General features: G+C 42.3%; 1 protein-coding gene across 2 annotated transcripts in view; it reads right to left on the reverse strand.

Annotated features, from left to right (window-relative positions):
* spag17 (sperm associated antigen 17) overlaps positions 1-20,388 on the reverse strand; it is an 88,132-nt gene that overhangs the window by 16,002 nt on the left and 51,742 nt on the right. For both annotated transcript variants that reach the window (XM_034225300.1, XM_034225216.1), the window contains exons 12-23: positions 7,417-7,518; positions 7,101-7,251; positions 6,778-6,990; positions 6,648-6,685; positions 4,475-4,588; positions 4,224-4,378; positions 3,918-4,027; positions 3,764-3,834; positions 3,108-3,359; positions 2,875-2,989; positions 2,571-2,699; positions 2,086-2,199 (exon numbers count right to left, since the gene is read on the reverse strand). In XM_034225300.1, the coding sequence (XP_034081191.1) occupies positions 2,086-2,199; positions 2,571-2,699; positions 2,875-2,989; positions 3,108-3,359; positions 3,764-3,834; positions 3,918-4,027; positions 4,224-4,378; positions 4,475-4,588; positions 6,648-6,685; positions 6,778-6,990; positions 7,101-7,251; positions 7,417-7,518 (1,564 nt within the window). The remainder of the gene's footprint in view (positions 1-2,085; positions 2,200-2,570; positions 2,700-2,874; positions 2,990-3,107; positions 3,360-3,763; positions 3,835-3,917; positions 4,028-4,223; positions 4,379-4,474; positions 4,589-6,647; positions 6,686-6,777; positions 6,991-7,100; positions 7,252-7,416; positions 7,519-20,388) is intronic.

A 20,388-nucleotide genomic window follows, 5' to 3' on the forward strand; every position in this document is an offset into this window, starting at 1 on the left:
AAAAGCACCGGGTTTTCCTGTTCACACCGCAGTGGAGCAGCCTCTTAGCTCCGGAATCCGGTTCGTTTCAAGCACCAAAAAATTGTCCGGCTAGAGCAAAAGCACCACATACGTCACGCTTACGTTGAGGCGGGGGCAGGGGCAGGATCAACTCCTGAACAACAACAAAAAGCCCCGTTTTATCCAGTTTGTACACAACGATGGAGAAACTTAACAAGCAGCAGTGGTCCACTGAAGAGACCAGCTACCTACTGGGAATCTGGTCTTCCGAAGAGGTACAGAGGAAACTGGAGCACAATCGGCCATTGTTGTTGTTGTCGGTGTGAGCTGTGAGGGGTTTCCGCGCGGTTTGGCTTTATGAAGCAGGCACGCAAACGGTTACGTCATGACGCAAACGATGACGCAATTACGCAGCAACAGTCGGACTCTGGGCGGTGTAAAAAGAGCCGGAGCTAAACCGAAGAACAGGTTCTGAACCTGAAAAGCACTAGCACGGAGCTTGAACGGAGTTGTGTTGGTGTGAATGAGGTATAATTGTCATTTCCCTGGCTCCGCAGGGACACTTTACCTCCAGCACAGCGAAAGGCCCTACCACACCATCTGGAGATGCCCCCAACAATCCTGATTGGGAGAGCCACAAACCTGACTCATGGACCTGCATCTGGGTTGCATTCATTCATAGTCCCCCACTGTACAGACAAAACACCATCAAGGGCCTGTTGTTGCCCTAGCACCCTGGCAATAAGGGAAGCAGTCACACGCTTTGACCTCAGGACAGCTCCAAAGTTGCTGTCAGTCAACCTTCCTTTCCTGAACAAATGCCAGTTTGGGTTGGTTTGCTGACCAGTGGTAGCCACCTGAATTGCCCTCTGTTGCTTCTCAGACAATGCCATGCTTGCCACAATTGCCTCAGGTCCCTGATGCCCAACAGATTTGATAATTTCAGGAACAGTAAGTGTTTCCAAGCTGTAGTGTTCCTCTTCTGGCTCGGGGGAGAGAAGCCAAGAAATTCCTGAGAACCTGCCCCCGAGTCTGTTCCTCAGCCAGTCACGATCTTCGGAGGTGGGCTCTCTTGTCAGCGGGTTAAATGAGTTATTGGTTGGAGGAAATAGCTCCTCCACTGAATGCTTAAGTTTAGCTGCCTTTGGCTTCTTCCACTGCTTCTTCCAGTGCAGCTGAAATTGTGGATGGCAAAGATGGCTAATGCAGCCGCATGACTGAATTTCCATTCTCCACGTGGGCATTCACATTTTGTGGAGAGAATTCCCTCTTCTCCTGTAGATACCTGTGGTGGTGGGATTGTTTTATTATTTAAAATATATTTACATTTGTAATGCCTTCCCAATTATCCCTTTAATTGTTTATAGCCTACTGTATGTTTATTTCATGGATATTTCAGTGTTTTCTGGTGTGTAATATTTGTAATAAAGATTTCATGTGACACATAAAATGGATTTGATGATGGGAATTAATGTCACTAATGTGAATAAATTAACTCGAGGTTAACGGTACTCTTGCTATCACTACTCACCGACACTCTATAAACCTTGTCCCTCATACTAGCCCTGACATCTTTGTAAAACGATATCAGACTGGTAATTGACACAGCCATGACTTCTAGTTAAATTCAGTTTCTAAAATGAAACGCTTTGTTAAAATATGCCAACGCGCGAAAGTTATTTGAAACGATCTTAAGTTGGCGTGACGTTGAAGTCGTGCGACCCTGCTGTTCTCGCTTGTAGTTCGTTTATAGCATAACGTTAGCATTTTGCTTCAGGCGAATAGATTTATGATTCGAAATTTATAAAAGTAGGGTAGACATGTGGAGATTATCCGGCTGAACAAAACGTGATCCCTCTCTTAAATGTGTGTCAACCACAGACCTTGTTTCGAGCTATTTTCCAAAATCTTATTGAGAAATCTCATTGCTTTTTGACGAAGGAACCGGAAGAAGTTTACTTCCGGGTTTTAGGATGCGTCACTGCGGTTCTCTATAACAGGAATATTCAAAGCACTGAGAGGGACCATATTCAAATTATTTTCAATTTTAAGTAAAGCTTGAAATATTACAATACAAATGAATACCTCTATATTCTCCTGTTGGACCGTAGAAACTGTATGAGAGATGAATTCCATTGTCTAAGACAGCTGAGAGGGAGCCCTGTGTCACTCTTTTCACAGGCTGTACAGGCTCTGACACTGAAAAGGACAAACACACAGGCACACAAAGAGGGACGTTCATCAGCACGTACGTTTCATCATTACAATGTACTGAAAGTACTTGAGTGTTGATTTAGCAGCACAATTGTCTACTGTTCATGGTTTATTCAGGACAAACATGTTCAGTTTAGGATGATGTGTTTTCCAGCTGAGACTTTTTAAATATATTTTTTTGTTTTTTAACAAAAGTTGCAGGAAATAGAGATATTTGAGTAAATCACCTCAAATGTGTACTCAAATACAGTACTTCAGTAAATGTACTTTGTTAGATTACACCTTACACCACTGGATCAAAATAATTTTAAATGTCCAAACAGGCCTACTGTCTGGAGTAGGAATACCATCTGTACCTTTTCCGCCATTGGTTTCTTTGTCTTGGGGCTGAGGGAGAGGTTTCACTAGATCAAAAACAACTTGGTTGATGTGTGTGCAGAAATAATGTCCATCCTTCTTCACAGCCAGTTTCATTAGGGTGGAACCTGGAGTGAAAACAGAATAAAACACATGTGGACAATGCACTTATCCAGCAAGGAATAGCTGAGTAGCACTTTGCTTTTCGCAAAACCCCTAACAATGTCAATATTTTTTAAATTACGCAGCACTGCAAAGTAATGTTGTTGGAGCTTCCTCTACAACCTCGACTTTTGTAAATACCTTCAACATAGCTGATATTCTCCACGCTGATGTGTCCTCCATCTGAAGGGAAAAGGTTCTGGAGACGACCTGCAACACGGATCAACTTTCCATCCATGTTATAGCCTGTGAAATCCTACACAATCACACTCAAACACGTTACCCGAACTATTTTGTAACATCTCTCTGTAATGAGATGTGCACGCTGGCCACTATATATGTTTTGCTTAATGGTTTACTGAGTGTGCCCTCACTTTGAAAGGCTCCGCTGACGTATGCAGTTCTTTGTTTTCCTCCCAAGGGGGCGCTGTGGTGTTATTGGACTCTATGTTAGTTCTGGCTGAGCTTCCTGCTCTGCTCTTCTTAGCAGTGGGCAACGTTTTACTTTTCTTGTTGTCAGTCGACATAGCCTCCTCTTTTTGCTGTTGGCCTTTCGGTGCATTCTCCTTCTTTGATTTCTTGTTCATTTCTTCCTCCTTCAGCTGCTCCTGCTCTATCTTCCAGGCCTGTATCATAACACACATTTTAATATACAAAGAATGCAGTTATTTCCATACCATTGCTGACCTTTTCAGCTGGGATCAGCTCCAGCCATCCACGTCCCTCTTAGAATAAGCAGTTAAACAAAATAGATGGAGGAATACATTTTGTGGTTTGTTTAAAAAATGCTTGGGTATGAGATTCTGTAACTATCTGATGATAAAAATCTCCCCAGATTTAAATCTTAACTTTAAAGCTAATGTGGGATATTGCACCACATCTCCCAGAATGATTCATCAATTATTTTAAATCAAGCAGGCTGGACGACTGTTAAGCTATCCTATTTTGTCTATCTAAAAAAGTTACAACATTGATCAAAAAAGACAGTACAGAGCCGACTGTTATAGTGAATGTGTTTCTGTATACCAACTTTTAGAGAGCCTGTTCGGATGACCGGGTCCAGTGTGTCCTCCCTCTCAGCAGAATCTGGCAACTTTTCATCTGGTCCAGGAAGAAAACCATCCGTATATTAGTATGGTGGTAATGCATAGTTACCAAAGCTTTATGTTGACAAGCTTCGGTACCTCTCAGATCCTGAGCAGGTCTGACATTTCTGAGTTGCATTGTCTCTCTCTTTAATTCTTCCTCTTTTGTCCAATCGGAAATGCTTTCTGCCACATGCTCCCGGTACTTCCTATCAGAAGGTAACAATGATATTTAAATACATACAACACTCCACATATGATCAATTTTCTAAATGTTGTTCCTGTATAATCTAATGTTAAGGGAATTTATTTGTGTTCTTCCTCACGTAAAAAGAACAAAAAAATAATTATGAATATTCCAATAACAACCAAACACTGTGTGAAAATGTGACCTTGCATTCTGACCTGAACTTGACATCAGTGTGAAGGGCTACATCCCAGAACTCCTTGCACTGACGATAAGGGCTCATTGGATTGTGACAGAAAATGTACAGGATGTTGTTATGACTTCCTCTGAAGGTGTCCAAGCAGCAGTAATCCTCGGAGGCTAACTGCAGTACCTACACATTTAGAAAAAGTGAATATGAAGGGTTTCAATCCAACAATTAGGGTTTTTAGCTGAAATATGAATGTCATGGTACGATTGAAGTGTTCACCTGTTGGAAGATGGAAGCACTGTGGTGTTCAGCATAGTGCCAGTCCTTCAGAGACCTCAGTCTACAACTCTGAATATCACATAAATCCAGCTGGCAACAGACCCTTCTAATCTTCTAGGGATGGATCAGGCAAAAAATCAGAACAATAGTCACTTTTTTGTATTATAACATTTAAAAAAGAGAAGACTTGGATTTGCTTACAACAAAATGTTATGGTCATTGTTTATAAAGAAAAAAAGAATTAAGGAGCCGGGAGTGGGGGGTAATATTCAGCAAAAATTATTCCCAAGATAAAAGTCGTACATTTTCAATAAATAAGTATCAACTTTATGATTAAATAGTTTGTTATTTTTCAAAAAGTCACATTTACGAGAAAATTAATTCTGTCCAGCCATCCATTTTCCACCGCTTATACGGAGTCGGGATGCGGGGGAAGCAGTTCCAGCAGAGAGCCCTAAACGTCCCTTTCCCTGGCCACATTAACCAACTGACTGGGGGTTTCCAAGGCGCTCCCAGACTAGCATGGAGATATAATCCCTCCACCTGGTCCTGGGTCTGACCCTCAGTCTCTTCCCAGCTGGAAGTGCCTGGAACACCTCCCTAGGGAAAAGGCCAAGTGGCATCCTTATTAGGTGCCTAAATGACCTCTACTGGCTCCTTTCTACGCGAGGGAGCAGCAGCTGTACTCTGAGTCGCTCCAGGATGACTGAACTTCTCCCCTTATCACTAAGGCGGATGCTAGCCACCCTCCGGAGAAAACCCATTTTGGCTGCTAGTATTTGCGATCTCGTTATTTTGGTCATGACCCATCTTTCATGTACATAGGTGAGGATTGGTACAGCGAGCGTTGCCTTCTGGCTCAGTGCTCTCTTAGTCACCATGGTACAGACCATCCAATGAGTTCAATGACTGCTGAAGGTTTCAGACCGATGACGCCAACAGAACCACGTCATCTGCAAAAAGGCAGAGATGCAATCCCTAGCCCAACAAACTGCAGCCCCTCTCCTTCATGACTACAACTTGAGACCCTGTCCATGAATATCACAAGCAGGATTGGTGACGAAGCATATCTCTGGTGAGGGCCAACCCTCACTGGAAACAAGTCCAACAAAATCCACAAAAAACACGTAGACGAGATAGGCATACTCCCAGGCTCTTTTTAGGAGTAAAAAGCTGGTCCGTACTTCCACGACCAGGACGGAATCTTCATTGTTCCTCCTCAATCTGAGGTCCGTCTATCGGCCAGACCATCCTTTCCAGACCCTTAGAGTTAACTTTCCAAGGGAGACCGAGAAGTGTGATGCCTCTATAGTTGGTACACACCCTCTGATCCCCTAATTTGAACAGGGGAACCACCACCCCGGTCGTCCACTCCTTTGGTACTGCCCCCGACTTCCGCGCAATGCTGAGACTTGTCAACCATGACAGTCCCTCAACACCCAGAGCCTTCAAGCATTTCTAGATGGGTCTCCTCCACCCATGGGGCTTTGCCAGTGTGGAGTTGTTTAACTACCTCAGTGACCTCCTCCAGAGAGATTGATGTTGATCACCCATCATCCTCTGGCTCTGCCTCTACTATAGAGGGCAGGTTGGTTCAAGAGTTCCCCGAAGTTTTTCCTCAACCAACATAACACCCTAACTGTAGACTCAGCTCCCTCCCCTGTCATTAGTCTACTGCCTCCGCAACATTAAAACCTGGATGTCTACTAACCTTCTCCAACAGCAATTTGTGCAGTTTGTGAAAAAAAAAAGCACTACTCCGGGAGGTTGGAGATCTCCTTCTAGTTGTTGATGAATGCACCAACCATCCTTCCCCTGAAGCCCACAACATTGGTGTTATTCTGAGACAAATTTGCCTTGGGAGACCCTACCAGGAACAGTATGTTTCTGACAACACAGCCCCCAGGGGCACACACACCTCTCCACTAAGATAAGGTGATGGTTCCCGGAGAATTCTGTGTTGTTTTGTCATTCTTACTGCACAAAAGCTATAACCTCACCAAATAACTATATTGTGATACAGGAGAGCATAGTATCATTTGATTAGATCAATCAATGCAGGCATAATTCCTATTTTTCACATGATTTCTTCAATGAATATTACTCCCCTCTCCTAGCTCCCAATTTATTTATTTTATTTTAAACTTACAGTACAGAACATATAGAAAAATACCTCGGTGTTACCAGGATTTTCCGTGAGAAAGGTGAAACCTAAAGTTAAAATTTTGAATGAGATATAGTGTGTTTCAGAGTCTTGAATACAATTGTAAACTAAAATCACATCATCACAGTAATTGAATTACCTTTAGTCCGTAGGGTATTAATCTGCTGTTTAGAGTAGGATAGTGGGTTGTCCCAGGGGATTGATGTAGTTATCTGTTCCTGTGCTGGTCTCAGTGTTCCCAGTTGTCCAGGTGGCCTAAGTAGTACACCTTTACTGTCCAATCTGGTCAGTGGCATACTCTCAAACACACTCCGATGAACCAAACGCTCCACCTCCAGCCATGAAACAACATCTGTGGGATAACTTGTTAATATCCCTTTGAAGCTGATCAATCAATATCTTTTTTCAGAAGAAACAAAGACTGACAAACAGATTATAATAATTCCTTAAACTGTTTCTGACCATCTGTGCAGTAATGTTGTAGCTGCTGTTTGATGGCCATCCAGGAGGAGTTGCTGTTTCTCTGCTGAGCAACAGAGTGGATCAGCTGCCACACTGGAGAATGCCGCATCATTGATATCTCCACCTCTGCTGGATCGAAACCCTGAACCACCTAAGAGCCACATATAAACACATTAATACAAATACATTCAGAATAGCAACAAGATTACTCAAACTATCCAGTCTGCTTTGAACAAAAATTGCTTTTTCCACGTGAACTAATAAAATAATCAGTTATACGAACCATTTACATTTATTTTTAAAAGAATCTACTTGCATTGATATGCGTCAAACGCAGTGCCCTCTCATCATGGTGTCTGATAACCAGAGGATGCGCAAACTTCTGCTTTTCCTCTTCTCCAAACTTCTCCTCTAGCCTCTGGCACAAAAGAGTTTAAAGCAGAGACAAATGAGGGAATAATTCATTTATGTGAAGAGTGTGTCAAAGCATGCTGGAGTCCCAGAGCTATGGCCGCACCCTCTGCCAGCCTTTCACGAAACAAAGCTTCCCAAAACCTTTCAGCGATTCATGCCGGATATGTACAGCGTAGGGCACTGAAGAACGATATGTCATATTTATTATCCTACACAAACATTATATTCAGGGGTGCACATAACTTGTTTGCCCTGGTTCTCAAAGGAGCACCTGGAGATGTTGCTTGGTGCTCATCCTTAAAATGAAATAAACCGTAACTTTTGAGGGGGTCTTTATTTGCCAGACACACGGCACTGAACACACATGCAGAGGTGAACACAGAACACACATGCAGAGGTGAACACAAGACAACATTAGCACAACCAGTAATCCTACAAGCTGTCATCACTACCCTCCTGACTGTTCTCCTCACTGTCTTCCTCTCTGTCAGACATGGTAGCTGATGATGTAGGCCTACTACTTTCTCTCTGGTTGAGTCTGCGATTAGCTGCTTGCATCCACAAGTCAACAGCTGGGTTTGGGTCGAAAGTCTCTGTTGTCATCTTAGACAAGTGGATGTAATCAAATAAGTATGTGAACATAACCAATAACCTACCATAGCCAATAACAAATGAATGTAACTTATTTTATTTGTGTTGTGGTATCTTATTTTACCGTAATATTTATTTATGCATTTTTTTTTATCTCTCCAATTTTAAAGTATATTTTTGGTTACTGTCCTATAGTATACATTGGAATGATTTAAAACCTGTTTATCCCAATAATTATAAAGGTGATAAATTGTGACCAAACCGATTGAACTTAGACTAAAGTGAACTATCTAAACACTCAAAGAGTCCTTTACCTCACTGAGCTGTAATTATCAGTCTGACTGGAGAGGACTCTCCCTCCACATTATTGTAGAAACATCTTCTTCTTATATCCGTTAGAGCAGCTAGCACCAGATTCTAATAACAACAGCGCCGGTACCGGGTGGTGCGCCCTTCTCTCTCTCCCTCACTCGCATTTTGGCTGTGAGCGCCAGATAAGCCAACACAAATGCGGCTGATACATGCTACATGCAACACACACACACACACACACACACACACACACACACACACACACACACACACACACACACACACACACACACACACACACACACACACACACACACACACACACACACACACACACACACACACACACACACACACACACACACACACACACACACACACACACACACACACACACACACACACACACACACACACACACACACACACCACACACACACACACACACACACACACACACACACACACACACACACACACACACACACACACACACACACACACACACACACACACACACACACACACACACACACACACACACACACACACACACACACACACACCTCCTGCTTTGTTTGGACCAGCGGGAGATTCGGGTACACAACCTGTAAGTATTCATTGTTGTTTGTGTATTTATGATGTTTAAAACAAACAAGCTATCTACCACTGATAGCTGTTTAAATGGGTTAACGTTTTTCGGACTACGTTGGGATCGCGGAGAAATGCTCTCCGCAGACCCATGCTCACAGCGTTATAAACAGGGCTGCACATAACTGGTGCGCAGGTGCGCATGCCAAAAAAAGAGCACCGGGTCATTTGAAAAAAGGTGCATTTGCGTACCAAAATTGAGGGAGAGAGAGAAGAGAAAAGAGAGGAGAGAGGAGAGAGGAGAGAGAAAGATATTTGCGAGTTGCATATGAACTCAGGGCCGGCCCGTAGCGCTGGCTAGATGTTCGCCTCGGGCGCCAGATCTGGGGAGGCGCTGCGCTGGCAGTTCTGGGAGGGAAAAAAACATTTTGACCGTTGGGGCTCATCCTAATTTTCGGCCTTGATGTAACAATATTCATAATTAAGTAAATGTAACACCCTTTTCACCCCGGTTACACGTTTCATTTGCCCTGTACGATGGGCGCTGTAAGTGATGAAAATGGGGGATGTTGGCTTATCTGGCAACCGCAGCTCACAGCCAAAGTGCGAGTGAGCGAGGGAGAGAGAGAAGGGCGCACCGCCCGGTGTTGTTATTAGAATCTGGTGCTAGCTGCTCTAACGGATATAAGAAGAAGATGTGTCTACAATAATGTGGAGGGAGAGTCCTCTCCAGTCAGACTGAGAGGCTGATACTAAAGCTCAGTGAGGTAAAGGACTCTGAGTGTTTAGATAGTTCACTTTAGTCTAAGTTCAAACAGTTTGGTCACAATTTATGTAAACACATATTTCCAAGGCACTCCTTTATAATTATTGGGATAAACAGGTTTTAAATAATTCCAATGCTTACAGTAACCAAAAATATCCTTTAAAACTGGAGAGATACAACAAAAACAATGCATTTAAATAAGATATGAATGAACAACACAAATAAAATAAGTTACATTCATTTGTTATTGGCTATGGTAGGTTATTGGTTATGTTCACATACTTATTTGATTACATCCACTTGTCTAAGATGACAACAGAGACTTTCGACCCAAACCCAGCTGTTGACTTGTGGATGCAAGCAGCTAATCGCAGACTCAACCAGAGAGAAAGTAGTAGGCCTACATCATCAGCTACCATGTCTGACAGAGAGGAAGACAGTGAGGAGAACAGTCAGGAGGGTAGTGATGACAGCTTGTAGGATTACTGGTCGTGCTAATGTTGTCTTGTGTTCACCTCTGCATGTGTGTTCTGTGTTCACCTCTGCATGTGTGTTCTGTGTTCACCTCTGCATGTGTGTTCAGCGCGTGTGTCTGGCAAATAAAGTCAAGACCCCCTCAAAAGTTACAGTTTATTTCATTTTAAGGATGAGCACCAAGCAACATCTCCAGGTGCTCCTTTGAGAACCAGGGCAAAAAAGTGATGTGCACCCCTGGTTATAAACCTTTTTCTTACTCAATGTCAAGCCACACTTATTGTTTTTACTTCGGCTGTGAGTGTTTGTGTGTGCTCAAGATGAATTTCGCTAGCTGTATCACCAAGCCTGTCTGCTCCTGCAGCAGCTCGCTGTGTGTGTGTGTATGTGTGTGTGCAAGCAGCAACGAGCCTGTCAGCTTCTCGACCAATCAGAGCACACTGGGCTCCATACCCGGCGCCAGAACAAATCTAAAGGGAGGGCATATGATTTTCATGGGAGGGCACACAAAACCGTCATGGCAGAATATATATCAAACAGCAAGGCCAACAACATTGCATAAAGACGCACACTTATCGCAAATACATACACAAATAAAGGGAAACATAGAAACCACTTTTGAAACATTGTGTGCGTGGCAGCACAAACCCTGGTAAATCACGAGCAAGGCACACTGGTTAAGGATGGCAGCTTCCTCATCGTTGCACTCGGAGAGAAATAGTAGAGACGGAGACGATGAACTGTTTAGCCCGCCTTTGGCATGGTTTATTTTCCTATGCACTGCAGGTGCATCCTTTCACTCAGCCGAGCTAACTTAGAACATTATTTTGTCCAACTCTGCATCTTTGTGCAGCGTATACTCAAACAGCGATAGGAAGAGCCCACTGCCTGACTCGGACATGCTGTGAAGTGAATCGTGGTCACCTCTGAGAGGGAGTTGGTTGACAGCTAAAAAAGCTATAATATCAACGACAGCTGACACGTAATAACGGTTCCGTGCCAGCTGATCTGCACCAAAGTACTAATTTCCTTATTTGTTTCCTCGCGTATCTGTCTCTCTCTCCACAAACTCTCACATGAAATGTGTTCTTTTGATGCGGCATGTCTTATTAGTCCAGTCTGTAATGCGTGTTTCCAGTCGCAAAAACCTTTGACAGTGAAAGCCGCATCAGATGAAGACGTATTTAAAATTGTCTACAAACAAAAGGCTGCGTCTGCTTTTAACGAATATTCAAGCCATGGTCTGTTGTGTGCTTCTTTCCTGAAAACAATCTTCCTGGATAACGATCCAGTTTCATCTGGTTGGGTTTATTAACCCCAAGATCATCTGGGGCTGTTGGTCTTTGAGCGGTTGCTGGCCCAATAGTACCTAGGTAGCAAGGTAGCGTCTGTAGTGGAGGCACCGGCACGGAGGAGGAGGAGGATGCTGGCGGGTGTGGTTCAGGGTTTGGCAACGCAGGTGGTGATGGTAGGGGCACAAGGAGCTGTGCCTCGGAGGACAGCGTTGGTGGCGGCCGCCTTGATGAGTCAAGGATTGGACTCGCTAACTGAGAAATGGGAGTCTACAGAATGCACAATAAACAAATCTAGAATAGGCGGCAGAGTGTGATGCTGTGATTGGTCTAAATGTGGACGAATCACAAATCACAACAAAGACATGAATTAATTTGACCTAGCCTGCAATTTTTTTTTTTATAGTTACTATCTGACATCACATACATCGTAGCATAACAGTTCACAGTTTTTTTTTTTTTAATGTTATAAATAATAAAAAAACGAGTTTATTTGGGGAGGGTAGGAATGTCAATGTCGATACCGGGGGAAAAACGCGTCATCTGAGGAAACAGTGTCTGAGGGCATCTTAATATTTAATAAACTATGAATGTTTTATCTCCATGTAACGGGAAGAAACTCATCTAACTGATCTTTTTTTCTTTCTTTTTTTTTTAAACCCACAATGCTAACGCTGAGCCTCTGAATTAGCAACGAGCGAAAAATGCTAACAGATTACTGCACAGAAACTCACTCATAAAACCCTTATTATTTATCTTTTCTGCACATCCAACCCATCAATTCGCATCGTGAGATGACACAGAATCGATGGGTACATACATTATCACTCTATGATAATAACAAGAACAGACATCAAAACATGTGGCGCTAGGTAGCTAAAACCGGCAACATGGCCTACCTTGGTCGTTGTCTGGTCAAAACTGGTCTTCAATGGCATTAAAACGATAACAATTCAGCTGAAGTTAATCCGTAGGTTAACTTTGAAATGATTTCTGATAATCCATAAGCAATAAACCCTGCTTTTCCGTTTCCAGATATCAGAGCGAGAGATAGCTTCACTCTCATGCAAAACTACATGCGCAAAGCCCCCACCTTTTTGTGTTAATTTTGGTGTCTATGTGAAAACTCCCCTTCAATTCTATTGGCTCTAACGGTCAGAAAGAGATGTCAATCACCAAAATCGACCAATGGGTTCCAGAGAAACGGTAAAAACGCTAATTTCCACCCAAATCACCCCAGAGGTGGAGTTATTTTTGCTAAACCTGTCTAAAAAGGTCAAATGTCACTTGTTTTGCATCAATCTCGATACAGGGTACTTATTATATGTTGTACTTTGGATTCCTAAAGCTTTTAGTCTACCTTACCATCATCCAAGGTTAGTTTTCACTATAAGTAAAACATTTATTCTTGGACGGACACTATAATTTACAGCTTTTTACTATGTTCAATCTGAATTTTCCTTAAAATAAAAAACATCTATATTGATTCTGACTTTTCTACATCCAACTCACAGGTTTATCATTACTTTGAGAAAATAGATTATTAATTTAACCCTTTTAGAAGGAAAGATATGGTCATTTGTTCTGGAAATTTCTTTTTCGTGCCTGAGACCTGAAAAACAGGCTTGGTGCTTAACAGGTTAAAGTTGGAATGAAGTTTCTGAGTGAAAGTATGAAGGAACAGTTGGCAGTTGAAGTCGCATGAAGATTTGTTGAAGTCTGAAGAATTTCTCCATTGACTTCAATGGTTAAAAATGTGATGAATTATGGGATGTATCTCTGGAATTATGAAAGTTATGAATGATAAAAGTAATAGCCATCGATTCCCGACCGAGCTGAACGTTTTGATGTTCGAACGGAGTTTCTGCAATGTTCAATGCGGGAGGAGAAGGCCGGCAAAATAACGGGCGGAATAATAAGAATTAAAACTGCGGTCACAGACGTGCATGCAGTTGTGGGCGGGCCTTCGCGTCCGTGCGCCTGTCGGGGAGGTTTGCCAGTCGTCCCGGCGTCAAGCAGACGCGCGCGAGTCCTCCGAAATGAGCCGTTTGGAATTTCTATGATTTTCGCGTCCCAAACTCTCAAGTCCTCCGGCAGCGACCCGGAAACGGATGTCGGCGCGCCTTCTCGAAGGACAACACATTTCTCTAAAGGCTCGCCGAGGATCGATTATTGAGGAGGCTGTCTGGAGGAGCCGTAACCGAGGATACACTGATTTAGAGGAGAGAGGAGTCTCTCTGGAGGAGCTATAACCGAGGGTACACTGATGTATCCTCCGGAGTTGAGTTCAGGCAACAGTGATGTTTAAAAGAGGCGTGACGCATGGCTAGACTTATGTCAACGAAGCACAGCTCTGCAAACTGTTCCCGTTGTGATTATAAGTTATTTAAGATGATCAAATGTGCATCAGACTTTCTGCCCTTTACCGTTTTTTTACTCACTAATCACATCTCCCCTGGATGTTAGGCTACTTTTTTTTTTAATACAACTGCTTTCATTCAGACGCGATGTTTACAGTGAGAACAGCAATAATATATGTAACAGGCCTACATTACACACTTTATTTGTATGCTTTAGTAGATATCTACAAGTAAACAGTAGATACTTTTCATGAAACCATAAAGTGCTTCACATAATAAAATATACAAGGGCTGTAGCCTGACATACATTATATGCTTTAGGAGCTGTATGTGTGTGTTGTACAGTGAGTAGGTGTGTGTTGTGGAGTGTATTGGTGTCTGTTGTACATACAACACATTTGTTGTGTTTTTGGAGCCCCCTATAGTCCAAAATGAAAATACGTTTGTGTGCCTATTCCCCAATACAGACTGAACCTATCCACCAGAATGTGTGTTATTTGGATACATTGTTGATGAGTTATGAGCATTTATTTCTAAGCCCCCCCCTTTTTGCGAACATGCTTATATATAATGACGGCCATATTTATCGACTGAACATGGCCATTTCCTACGGTAATGTGTTTGACCCTCCACCGATGCTGTATACTAAGTTTGGAGTACCACAATTTGAAATTTAAATTAATATTTCACGGTTTTTAACATTATGCTAGTTAAAAATAAATCAAGTAGGCGACGCTGTATACAGTTACGTTGCGACTTTGTAAATGTTTCCAAAAATGGAAATGTAGTAGTTTGGATTCATTTGTGACATGTAAATCGTCAAAAATCGTACATGCTCCGTTAGATTACGAGCTCCCCGTTTGAGCTAGCAACTATTTTCTTCGAAATTTAGCATCATATTGCATAGGGGCTGAACTTGTCCTGGATTGGAATTTTTCCGATCATGTCCCTAGGAGGAGTAGGCAAAAATGTGCTTAAAATGCATTAAAAAGGCACATTTGTGAAAATGGCCGACTTTCTGGGGGGCCGGGCCAATAGAAAGCAATTTGAAATATGTCCAGATCAGGCTTGGGATTTCGTCATTTTAGGGGCTAGGCCATTTGGCCTTTGGTGTCGCACATTTTTTCAGGGCGCAAAGGCCACATGCCAGGGCACAAAGGCATTGAGGGAAACATTTGGATTTGGAGCTTACAAATAAATAATAGTTTGTACTTATAGTGAAAACTAACCTTGAATGATGGGTTAGTAGACTAAAAGCTTTAGGAATCCAAAGTACAACATATAATAAGTACCCTGTATTAAGGCGAGACACGGCAGGCAAAAACATCATTTTTCAAGTACTGGTCAATTTTGAGATTTTGTGCTATTTTGATTCTATAACATGTTTTCTTTCAGGCTTTTGGGAGGAAAACGTACAAAATACACATTTAAGTGTTTATTTTACTATAGTTTGTCTATTTGCGTCTGTAGATTTCTCCTAAATTCACCAAAAGTTAGCATTCTAACGTAACATAAAGTACCGCGACCGCTGTGTGCACCATGTCAACAGAGATATCGTTGGAAAGCTGTGTCTCTCCTGCACAATCTCATCGGATCCAAATATGGTCATTTCCTTTGTATCAGCAACCAATCGTGAAAGCACAAAGGGGTCTTAAACCAAGAAACGAAATTTCATTGGCTGGTGTCAATTTCTGACAACGTGATTCGTTCAGATGCGTCACATGGTGTGCTAAAACACTTCCTGGTTAGCTTAGAAATTGAAATCTCAAAATGGCGAACGGCGAAAAAAATGTTCACAGAGAAGACGACAACAATTGTCACTTGCACGAAGCAAGGTTATACAAAAAACAAATGACCCCGAACATGAAATACCTTCACGGAGTGCGTCGATGCGCAAGCTGTCATCCAAAGAACAGGAGGGTTTAGCTAGCGCCTCACTGCAATCTTTAAAGGTCGTTTTTTCAAAATGAGTTTTTTCTCCTACTCTGAGTTCGAAATTTCAACTTCAGTAACACGTACATACACCAAACCTTCCAGTTATATTCCTATCAATATTATGAAGGCTTTTACAGAAGGGTTTGTTCATATATCATTCATAGCCTGAATTATACAACATTGTATTCCTAAAAACATGGCGAAAATTGATATTTTAGGGCTGTTGACAGTATTTTATGATTTATGGAGTGATAAAAAGAGATATTCAATATCCCTTCGCCTTAGATACTAATATGACTACAAAATGAAACAAGAATTTTGAACCTGGCTTTATCCAAAGTTCAGATTTCGATCACCATTCGAACTATGTCCAAAATATGCCATTTCTTTATGTACATTGTTGTGGGAATGAAAAGATAAATGAAAGAAGGCGGATATATTCATTTAACATACTATGTTTATTATAACATTTTTCTGCGTGTCAAAATGAAAGACAGCCCACACACCTATCAATCATCAAACCGTGGGGTCTTAATTCATTACGTGTTGATTTCTATCAACGGGGGAGTACTTCAGGAAAGTCGACGGGGGGGGGGGGGGGGGGGGGGGGGGCTAGTGGAGTACTTCGTGACCACAGAGTGTGAACGTTGTGATCAGCTGTTTTAGCGCAGTTCTCCAGTGAAGGGGGGGGGGAGAGTCTCCCTCCGCAGCCGGTTGGCATAGTTTTGGCACAATTCCGTTGTACAGACCGACGTTAACAGCAGCCCTGTCTGTGCACACGGAGACCGACTCTGTCGTCCGGTGATCTAACCACCTTCTGGAAAAGCTTCACAAGTACGTCGGTACGCAAATGCGCTTTGTGACACAAGTGACGGTACGCATTTCAGATTACGCACATAACCTGCATACCAGTTATGTGTTACCTGTACTACAGCAAAAGTATTCTCCGTCGGGACTTCCTGCAACAACACCACGCCGTTATCTTGATTCTGATTGGCCAGAAGACATTATCAAAGATGTTCTATTGAGAAGACGATCACTACGTGGCAAAATTCAAAAAATTAATTACCGCCGTTAACGCAGTAATTTTGACAGCATTAGTTAAAATATGTGCATATTTAATGAGATAATGGATAATTTGCATATTTAAACATGCTATTTCAGAAAACTTGTAATACAAAAAAAAATTACCCTATTCACCTGGGGTGTCTCGCCTTAAGATTGATGCAAAACAAGTGATATTTGACCTTTTTAGACAGATTTAGCAAAAAAACCCTCTTCTGGGGCAATTTGGGTGGATTTTCCATATCTCTGGCCCCCCTTGTTTGATTTTGACATGTGACATCTCTTTCTGACCGTTAGAGCCAATAGAATCCAAGGGAAATCGTCCCGCACACACTCATGTTAAAAAAAATGGTGGCCTCTCTGCGCATGCTAGCTTGCAGGAGAGGGGAGAAATATCGCTGCTCTGATATCAAGCAACGGAAAAGCTGTTTTATTGTTTATGGATTATCAGAACATTTCAAAGGGGACGCAGTCACATTGGATTAAACTATGGATTAACTACACCATCGTTTTTTATCGTTTTAATGGTTTAGACCAGACAAAGACGAAGGTAAGCCATGTTAGCGTTGTGGGCTACCGAGCGCCACTTGTTTTGATGTACGTTTTTGTTGATAACGTCACATGTTTGTATCTTTCAGTGTTGAGGTGGGCACCGTTAGATTCTGTGTCTCCCTGCGATCATAAACGATGTGTTGGATGTGCACCTAGGATAAGTAATAAGGGAGCAAGGAGTGATTATCGGTGCAGTAATAGGTTAGCATTTTTCGCTCAGGGGTCAATTAGATGCTTCTTATGAGACTTGTGTTTTGTTTTGGTAAAAATGGTTTGTATCGTCAGTTAGCTGAGATTATTCCCGTTAATCTGGTATAACACATTAATAGGTTCTTAAATATTAAGATCCCCTGAGACACAGTGTCGTGAAAAAAAAAACTAAAGTACCCGCCGGCGGGGACCTTCGGGCTTAACAGGTTAAAGCAACTTCGAGATTTTAACAGTGTGAGGGGCCCAAAGGCCATGGTGGCCGTAGGACGTACAATTATTTGTGGGGCATAATGGCCAGACCGAGGGGCTACGACGGCCAAATTGCATCACAATTAAGCATCATATTGGATAGGGGCTGAACTTGTCCTGGATTGGCATTTTTCTGATCATTCCCCTAGGACAGGGGTAGGCAAGTAAGTTTGGCCGTGGGCCAATTTTCTTCTGAGCCACAAGATGGCGGGCCAGAAAATAATCAAATTCAAGGAATTTATTTTGGTAAGAGGGCACAGCACCCCTGTTCCCCGGTTCAGAAAAAACTCTGATATCGCTGATGACCCTCCCCATCAACACTCTGATGCGCAGTCAGATCCGCTGATTGGTTCACTGATGATATAGGCGCCCAATCCAGAGCCTCTGGCTAGACCCGACCAAAGGGAGGCTCGTCCTCTCTAGCCCCATTTCAGTCCCATGTTAAAAGCCAGGGCTATTATCTGTATTTTAACAGACTTATCTTTTAAATTGAGGTGTATTTATTGTTCTCTTCAAAGTTAATTTTTTTCTGAAATTTTAGGGAGGATGGTCCTCCCTTTCCTCAATGGACGAGCCTCCACTGAGTAAAGTAGAGTTATTAACTAGGTAGCAGTGTTATTTAACATACTTTTATTCTGATAAGTATTGTCAAGTTCTCTGGGTTTTTGGCATTTATTTGAGTGTTTGCCCACATTTGAGAGGCTTGAGGGGCAACAGAGGACGCATGGACAACTCAAATGCTTTTTCCTTTTCTTTATTCAACTTTTCAAGGACACATTAGGATTCTTTCAGGTTGAAAACCTTTAAAAAATAAATAAATTACAGCATGTTTTGCTTTGCAATTTATTTAATATATTATAACCTAAATTAATCAGTAACTAAGTATTTTACTCAAACTCAATGTATTTAATAGTTAAATAAGTGCTTTAATTGACCTGGTTCCCCACAACCACACATTTTCCTTATGTGACCCGCTCTATCGAAATCAGTTGGAAGTTGCAATGGCTCATTTAAAAATAAACGTGGATTTGCGTAAAAAAACTAGTTTTTCGGGGTTCGGTGTTTTGTTTGATTTTAAATAAACAAAGTCTTGGCTTTCAGAAAATGAAACTTGTATTTCCAAAATCACACGATAAATACATGTTTGAAGCTTGTAAAGGGAAGATGACAGCTCTCCCTCGCGCTCTGCTCTTCCGCAGCGCCGCCCCCTCCCTCCGCTGACATTATGAATGTAGGCATATACAGTTGCAAGAAAAAGTCAACCCTTTGGATTCTCCACACATAGCGTTGTGTGTTCCTTCCAAACAACTCAACTTTGGTTTCATCTGTCCACAGAATATTTTGCCAGTAGTGCTGTGGAACATCCAGGTGCTCTTTTGCAAACTTCAAACGTGCAGCAATGTTTTTTCTGGACAGCAGTGGCTTCCTCCGTGGTGTCCTCCCATGAACTCCATTCTTGTTCAGTGTTTTACGTATCGTAGATTCGTCAACAGAGATGTTAGCATGTGCCAGAAATTTCTTTAAGTCTTTAGCTGACACTCTAGGATTCTTCTTCACCTCATTGAGCATTCTGCGCTGTGCTCTTGCAGTCATCTTTACAGGATGGCCACTCCTAGGGAGAGTAACAACAGTGCTGAACTTTCTCCATTTATAGACAATTTGTCTTACAAATGATGAATGATGACTGATGAACATCAAGGCTTTTAGAGATACTTTTGTAACCCTTTCCAGCTTTATGCAAGTCAACAATTCTTAATCGTAGGTCTTCTGAGAGCTCTTTTGTGCGAGGCATGGTTCACATCTGGCAATGCTTCTTAAGAATAGCTAATTCAAAACTGGTGTGTATTTTTTATAGGGCAGGGCAGCTTTAACCAACACCTCCAATCTCGTCTCATTGATTGGACTCCAGGTTGGCTGACTCCTGACTCCAATTAGCTCTTGAAGAAGTCTTTAGCCTAGGGGTTCACATACTTTTTCCACCCTGCACTGTGAATGTTTACATGGTGTGCTCAATAAAAACATGAACACATATAATTGTTTGTGTGGTATTAGTTTAAGCAGACTGTGTTTGTCTATTGTTGTGACTTAGATGAAGATCAGAACACATTTTATGACCAACTTATGCAGAAATCCAGGTAATTCCAAAGGGTTCAAACTTTTTCTTGCAACTGTAGTAATCATAGGTAACTCACAGGCCTCACAGTCCAACAGAAAGTGACAACTGCGTCCCTAAAGGCGTCGTAGGTGCTCGCAAAGCACAACCGGCCATTCACTGACGCAGAGGTTTTCAAGGTGATGGTGACCGTTTTGGAGGAACTGGCCACCGACAAGTCCAAGTCCTTTGCGTCAGTGAAACAGGTGTGCTCTGCAAGGTCCGCTATACGCCGCATAGAAGCACTGTCAGACGCTGTGCAGGGGGTAATTATCAAGGGTCTCAGTCAAGCCAATTACTTTTCCTTAGCCATTGACGAGAGCAC

This window comes from Gymnodraco acuticeps, unplaced genomic scaffold, assembly GCF_902827175.1.
Source record: "Gymnodraco acuticeps unplaced genomic scaffold, fGymAcu1.1, whole genome shotgun sequence".
NCBI classification, from domain to species: domain Eukaryota; kingdom Metazoa; phylum Chordata; class Actinopteri; order Perciformes; family Bathydraconidae; genus Gymnodraco; species Gymnodraco acuticeps.